The 8,137-nt window shown below is 27.9% G+C and overlaps 1 protein-coding gene across 2 annotated transcripts; it reads left to right on the top strand.

Annotated features, from left to right (window-relative positions):
• The first annotated feature begins 887 nt into the window (after positions 1-887).
• WRKY32 (probable WRKY transcription factor 40) lies at positions 888-4,153 on the top strand. Of its 2 annotated transcripts, none has more exons than XM_011655929.2 (5): positions 888-1,082; positions 1,191-1,262; positions 1,728-2,066; positions 2,946-3,062; positions 3,542-4,153. In XM_011655929.2, the coding sequence occupies exons 1-5, from the start codon at positions 996-998 to the stop codon at positions 3,905-3,907; spliced, it is 981 nt and encodes a 326-aa protein (XP_011654231.1). In that variant the 5' UTR covers positions 888-995; the 3' UTR covers positions 3,908-4,153. The 2 variants fall into 2 exon arrangements, with proteins under 2 accessions (XP_011654231.1, NP_001292653.1); NM_001305724.1 differs by having other exon boundaries at positions 999-1,082; positions 1,194-1,262; positions 3,542-3,907.
• The last annotated feature ends 3,984 nt before the right edge of the window (positions 4,154-8,137 follow it).

The raw sequence follows: 8,137 nt of genomic DNA, 5'->3' as shown, positions 1-8,137 counted from the left end.
TTTATTTTTTCAAACAAACATATGAATATAAATAGAAACAAAGCAAAGCCACTAAAGAATAGTTTCTTCTATAATCAATCTCAAATTTTCAAAACGTTTCTAAAAAATTAAAAACAAAAAATATAGGGGATTATCCAATTCCAATAACATTCCTTCAAAGTTAACACTCACTAAAACAAATAAAATTAAATAAAGGACCAAAATAATAATTATTCAAATATATTTAAAAGTAGTAAAAGAAATTAAAATATTTGTAAATTATAACAAAATTTTAAATTATATCTACGATAGAAATTGATTTATATTTCTATCAATATTATTGATAAAAACATGTTAGTGTCCACCATTGTTGATAAAATCTGAATATTTTACAATATATATGTTATAAATACTTTATTAAATTTAGTATTTGTGTCAATTCCACGTAATTTAACTCAAACATAAGCAATCAAACAATTTGTAATTTCCATTCAAAAAATATAATGGAGAGCAAAAAAGTCATTTCATTTTCAAAAGCGTGTGGGACCCTTACACACTCAAGTCAACCATTCCACTCTACTTTCAAAGTCAATATTACCACAAAACAAAGTTTTATTTATAAAAAAAAAGGGAAAAGAAAAGAAAAAGAAAGGAAGTGTGATGTAAATAATGAAAATTAAAGGGGTGGACTAAGAAAAGAATTCCAAAACCGACTTCTTCCAGAATTGTGGGACCCACCCAACCCCACAGGCCCTTTTTTGCAAATTCTTCTTCTTCTTCGTCTTCTTCTTCTTCTTCTTCTTTTCTTTTCTTTTCTTTCTTTCTTTATATATAAGTCTTCTTCCCATTATCACTCATTTTTCTGCAAAATAATTCTTCTTCCCTTCTTCTTCTTCTTCTTCCTCTTCTTCTTCTTCACAAAAATACCCTCAAATTTTCTTCTAATTCTTCTTTACATGCAACAACAATAATAATAGTTTTTAAAAATATATCTGAAATTACTAATTTAATTTCATATGATGGATATTTTTTTGGACCTTAATGTGGATCCTAATTCTTCTTATGCTAATTCAACTATGGATGAAGTAGCTCATCATTCTTCAGTAAGTTTAAGTTTTTATTTGGCTATTTCTTCTCTCTGTTTTTCGTGGTGAATTTTGGATATGGTTTAATTTATTATTATTAATATTGTTGTTTTTGTTTCTATGAAGCAGAAAAGAGATCAATTTGATGGAGAAATCTATGGAGATAAAGAAAAACTCGCACTGAGCTTGTCAAATAAGGTAATTAACCTCATAAGTCATTTGTTAATTTGTTCTTAATTATAACATGTGTGTGGGCCGTATTTATATATATATATATATATATATGAAGGTTTTAAACCCTAATGTATTGTATTGTATATATAATATAGTTTTTATTTCTAGGTTGAAGTGAATGGAGAGTGTTATATATATATATATTACAGAAAAAAAAAACTAATGAACTAACAAGAATATATACTACGAAATTATACCACCACAAAATGGAACTTAGGTGTGTATTTTGATAAGATTTTCGGATTTTATATTTTGAAAAATTAAGGAATTTCATCGTAGTAAATAGTAAATCACTCTACCATCATTTTTAATTTCATCTCACAACTTGAACATAGTTCAATTGATTAAAATCAAGGGTCCATGATAACTTACTTCGGGAGTATAATGGATAAATTCTTGCCACTCATCGGTTAAGTTCTCCAAATGCAGGGAAGCGAATCGAGCCCGACATTAGAACAGGAGTTGGATAGAAAAATCCAAGAGAATGGGAAGCTAAGTCAAATGTTGAGAATAATGTATGAGAAATACATTAATCTTCAGAAACAAGTGATGTATTTGTTAAGCAACCAAAAGCAAAGCACAGAAATGGAAGGTGTTTGTTCAAGGAAGAGAAAGGCAGAAGGAGAGCAAGAAGATTATGAGAATTTAGAAGGAATTTGCAGCACAAGAGATGAAGATTTTAACAGGTGGCTTAAGAGGCCAAGATTAAATGGAAATTCAAAGGTTTCTAAAGTTTTTGTGCAAAAAGATGCATCAGATCCAAGCTTGGTAATTTTTCTAACCCTAACTTTTCTTTTCCATTGCCATGTTTTTCAACAAAACCCTAATCTAGGTTTTAGAGGTTCGACTCGAATCGAATAATGTTTCGGTTTTTCGTTTTCTGTTTTTGAGAGGTATATATATAAAAGAATTGTTCCAGTTTTGGTTTCTTGGTTTTGCTTTCTCTTTTAATTTTTTTTTTCAAATTTCAAGGAAAAAAGAGAAAAAATAATAGTTGACTTTTTAAAGCTTGGATTTAGTAGTTTGTTTTGTTGAATAATTTGGCAAGGAGACTTGTACTAAAGATTGAGATTGGTATGTGATTTTTAAAACCCCACTCCCCAATATATACATATGTATACTCCTATCTATATTATTTGAATTAGCTAGGCAAGTTTCAAAGCTCTAAAAACCTAGGGGGAAATAGAGAATGTGTTATCAAATAATCGATCCTATAGAGAGATTAAGGTTAATAATTCGATCGTGATTATAAAAAGGCACAGCCCAATATAAAGCCTAAGAAATCATTATGAGTTCAATCGATGTTGGTCATCGATATGTAGTAATTTAATATTCTACGAGTTTTCTTGACATCCAATAAAATTAGTCGAGATGTTGACAAAAAGAATTAGACGCTAATAGATACATAAAAAAGTAGTAAACATAAACAAGATGTAATTGACGTGTTCTGCTTTGAAATCAAAGGTTCAAACTATCGTGTATTCTTCGAATCCTTAATAAAAAAACAATAGATCATTATAACTTAATTAATGAGGTTAATGAAAAGATTCCCAATAACAATAATTTTTGAGACAGAAGCTTTAGTTTTCTTAATGAGGCTTTGATATATTGAGAAACCCTAATTGAATGATATTATTAATGAAAAAGGTTGTGAAAGATGGGTATCAATGGAGGAAGTATGGGCAAAAGGTTACAAGAGACAACCCTTCTCCAAGAGCTTACTTCAAATGCTCCTCTGCACCAAATTGTCCTGTCAAAAAGAAGGTAATCCCTCCATAACTTTAATTTCAAACAATACCTAAAAGCGGTTGAGATTGAATTCCATGCTCGTTTGATAATGGTTTTGTTTTTTTTCGTTTTTTAAAATGTGAAAGTAGAATTAAGTTTGGTAAAAAATTTGTCCTTATTGTTAAAAAAATGACAAAAACAAGAATAACTATTGTGGTCTTTCTTTTCCTCTTAAACTATAATTAGAAATCAATAGTTTCATAGAAATGAGTAGTTAATTTCAGTTCTATTGTTTGATAAAATACTAGTAAATAATTCCTATAATATGGACTATTTTTTACGATTTTATCAAACCTTAGCGTAGTAATAAGGTTTTATCAAACTCTAAAAACTTAATTTAAAAATTTTAAAACGGTAGGAAGTAAAATCTAACCTTCTAATTAAGAATTGAACTTGTAATTTAATCTTAGCTATTACCATGTAAATAAAATGAATAAGTTATTTGTTTGTTTTAGGTGCAAAGAAGTTTGGAAGATCCAACAATTTTGGTGGCAACTTACGAAGGAGAACACAGCCATGCTAGCCATTTCCAAACTGAACTTTCTTTAAGGTCAATCAATGGCGGAAAAGGCAGTGCAGTCCCAGTCTTAGCGACGATCAAGCCGTCATGTGCTACGGTGACCCTCGATTTGATCCACGAAGATGGGCTGTTTAAGAGTCCTAAAGATTACGCGTCATCGGAGTCGGCCGAGGCAGCGGTTTGGCAGGAGTTTTTGGTACAACAAATGGCCTCTTCTTTAAAGAAGGATCCTGAATTTGCTGGCATTGTTGCTGGTGCCATTTCAGGCAAGGTTTTGGGAAACCAAACAAATAGAGAATAAACCCTAAAATCAAAACCCTAAAATCCTAAAGGAGGCTTTGTGTTCTACATTTTGTTTAATTTCTTTTAAAGTACAATCTCTAGATTTTTGTGAATATTTGTTTGTTTGGATAATTAGAGACAACTTTAATTGGCTGGGTTACATAAATCATGTGTTCATGTAAGTGCTCTACTACTCAAATTACCAAAGATTTAAAGGACAGTTTCAGTTAATTAATCAATAAAAAAGATCAATTTTCCTAAAGAATTTCAATTTTCTTTTGTCAAAATTTAATAAATTTAACAACCATTTATTATCGTAAATTAAAGTGATAATTTTGTTAGAATAAATCTAACTTTTTTTTTTGTTCTTAATTCAACATCATGGAGCAGTGGAAATTCCTAGTATACTTTATATAGAGTTAGGTTATCTTTATTAAATTTTTAGTATGTTTTTTCAAATATTCATAAAGAGGAATAAGAAAATAGTGTAGATGCTAAAATGAGAAGGGATAGGGTGTGACTTTAAGATACAACTTTAACTAAAACCACTTTTGTAACAAATACTATTTGATCATTAAGTGTTTTTCTAGCTAGCTCCATATGTGGCTTTTAAAATCTATGAATGTTCTTCCAAATCTTTAACCTAAAAAAACAAAATCAATTTTTTAATTTCTAAAAGTCGGATAATTGGTGACAAAAATAAACTTATAAGTCGAAGTATATATCTATGTACTTAATTTCAAAATTCAAAATAAAAGACTAAATGGTCGTCCACAATTGTGTTCTTAGAATTTTCTAAATCAATCTCCATTATTAAACTCTACAAATCCCATTAGAATATGTCAAAATCAAAACATAATTAAAAGTTTGAAGTTTGAAATTTGAAAATTTTGTATTATTATTTATTGATAAGGAGAGAAATGATTAAGTTTAAAAACCTAGGATTTAATTAATTATGTGGTTAATGTAGAAATTTTTTGTCCAAATTAACAAAGACCATATCTAGATTCTCATCAACTAAGGACCTTCTATTTGGATTCAAATTAGCTTTCACATAAAAATCCCTAATAATTCTTCAAATTCTTTTCAGTTTGTTCCAAAAAAATTCAAAACAAAACGACCCAGATGATAAATTTTCGAGATATGAAAAGAATTTAATCATCCTGACCAAAATTTTTTCCATATCCCAAAGTCTTGTGTTACATATGAAAAGTATTCAAGCTATATATACAAAATAGGTTGAAAAACATTTCTCAATTTAGTCCGTACTTAGATAGTTGATTAGTAACTAATTTAGTTTGTAAACTTTGGAATGTATAACAATTGGAATAAGGGACGACGTAATACGTCTTTATAATTCACGAACGGAGTTTAATTTCCAAGTGGCTTTCAAACCTTTTTTGTAATTATTACTATTACTACATTGTTCCGAAATGAAAAATGTATTGGTTAAGTCATTATTGTTACTTGTTACAAACGAAGTTTGATTCATAAGTAGTTTTCAAACTATTTTTGAATTATTAATAATACTTTTCAAAGGAGGGAACTAAGTCGTTAAGAAATGAAAAATATATTGGTTAAGATATAATTATTTATTAAAGTTTAGAAATTAAACTATTACAAAATTGAAAGTAGAGAGAATATAAATTGTTAATAATTAGCCTAAAACTTTAGCAAGGAAATGTGAAATTAAAACAACTCAATCATTTGTTGTATTGTTTTACCAAAGTCTTTATTAGGACTTAAAGTTAGCTGTCAAATTGAGTTAAGCTCAATTATAATTGACATGATTTTTTTTCGTACAAATCAAAGGTTCGATCGTTCATGTTTTGTGGTTGTTGTAGTGAAGGGAAAAAGTCTTAAGTTTAGCCAATTTGATTAGTTTTTTTTTCCTCCACTTTTTTCTTATCTCGAGGATTTTAAAAGTTTCACAAATGCCCCTTAAATTAATTTTAAAATTTTCAACTATGATTCCTTTGGTTTGATCCAACCTCACCAACTGAGTCACTTTAAGATAGGTAAGAAATATTAACTTAAATATAGCTTGATTAGTTAAAGGACTATGTAACAATACCTAAGAATTAAGCACTTTCTCTAAACAATTAATGATGCCAAAAGTTCAAATCTCTCTATTATCACATGTGTTGTACTAGAAAAATTTATCACAGACATTCTATAAACAATCCATATAAAGTTTAGTTTAACCAAACTACATCAAATCATGAAATAAGCTAATTTCTCTCACACAGTTGAAGGACTCGAGTCCATTATGGATACCGAATCTTCATATCAAAATGGTTGAGACGACATGCATGCATTTATCAATTGAGCTAACTACAATTATTGGGTATTATTGGCCGGTTGGCTCTCTCTCTCAAAGTTGAAGGCGGACTCGAGCCGTCTACGGGATATGGAATATCGAGAGAGTTAATTAATGCATTAGGGTTTGTGTGGAATGATGGAAAGGAAAAGGAGAAGAAAACATAAGAATAAGAGAGCGAAGTATGGAAAGTGGAAGAAATAATGGGAAAAGAAAAAGCGTCCGCAAAAGTTGACTGAAGAGAAAATAATTAATGACGGACACAATTACATAAACTTGTCGTGCGTGAAAAGGAGTTTGGAGTTTTGTGAATCTATCAATTTCAATTCAAAGGTTATTTGGGATTAATAATTGTTTGAATTTCAATGCTCATTGACTTCCATTTTTCTTTCATTATTTTCTTCCCTATTTGTTCTTTTCCCATCCTTTCTATCACTAATAATATCTAAAAAAATTCAATTTTAGTCCATATAACTCTAATAAATCCTAAATTGAATCGGTCGACGTTAATTTTATTGAAATTGATTAAATAATTATAATGATTTTCATTCACAAAGTACAATATATGAATATTTTAAAATTTATAATAAAAATGTTAATGAAAAAACTACGATGACAAACTAGTAATAGAGTCTAAATTTAAGATTTATTGAAAGTTCAAGTTAGTTGAACATTTGAAAAGTATAAGAATTAGAATTAAATTAATTATAAAGTATAAGAACCAAGATGATATTTAATATATATGTTATGAATGTTTTACACGTCCACCTTTTTTTGTCTTTCCTATTTAAAATCTTTCTCTATCATAGACATTCAGTTTTGTCTATTATCATGGAAAAAAATATAAATGTTATTCGTAGTCAACCATTACATGTAACGTGTAATTTTCTCTCTTTTTCTTAGAAAAATAGTTGCATTTTTAGACTTAAGAATATGGTTATTTTTAGTTATATGGTATGTAATGTAATTAATGTGTTGAATTTAGTGCACATAGATTGGTTAGATATTTGCACTATCCCAAATGGCATGTTAACATAGCCATAAGAAGAAAAAAGAACCATTTTTAAATAAAAAAATTGCAACAAAATTTTTTTTTTAAAAAAACTCATGGCATCTTTTTTTTTCCATGACGTGAATAGGACAAATAAAGTTAATAAATGATATAAGATGGAAGTTAATAAATGATATAAGATGGCTATGGAAGAGTTAGTAGAGAATTATTTACTTTTACATTTATTATTTTTGTAATTTAGAAAATGTGACATTGACCTTATTTTATCATAATTTTTTTTGCTATTTTGCCAAATGCAAACGCTCCTTTTAAATTTAGTACAATAAACCAAAAAATTTACAAAATATAACAAAATTTATTCCAGATTTTATTTATCTTACTTCATTCAATGTTTATAGATTAGAATTTAGGGTTTAGAATAATCATTTGTTTTTACATGATTTTCACAATCATCCTATCGATATAATTTAACATTGATAGAAGATTCTAGTAGAATTTAAAATTTTATTATGTTCAAACAATTTTTATTATTAACAAAAAAAAGTTATTATTAACAAAAATTTCTCTAATAATAATCTTCGAGTAAGAAAGGAAGAAAAAAATTAATTAGAGAAAAATAAATTTAAACTTCTAAGTTAAATATTATAGCTTTTTAAAGTCTGAACTTTTGAATTTTTAAAATTTTTAAAATTTATGGATATACTGTGTTCTATAAAACATAAAAACTTAATTTTAATTCTTTTTTAAAAAACAAAATTAAAAGTTCCACGACTCATTTCTCGTTAGACCCAATTCAAATGCCCAAATCTTTAATTTACAGTAAGATGTACAATAGTTACACACATGAACCCTACCACAGTCCAAAAGGCCTCCCCACCCCACATCAGTTTTGTTATTTTTAAGGAAAAAAGAAAGAA

This window comes from Cucumis sativus, chromosome 4, assembly GCF_000004075.3.
Source record: "Cucumis sativus cultivar 9930 chromosome 4, Cucumber_9930_V3, whole genome shotgun sequence".
In the NCBI taxonomy this organism is placed as follows: Eukaryota; Viridiplantae; Streptophyta; class Magnoliopsida; order Cucurbitales; family Cucurbitaceae; genus Cucumis; species Cucumis sativus.
This window is presented reverse-complemented; position numbering and strand designations above follow the sequence as displayed.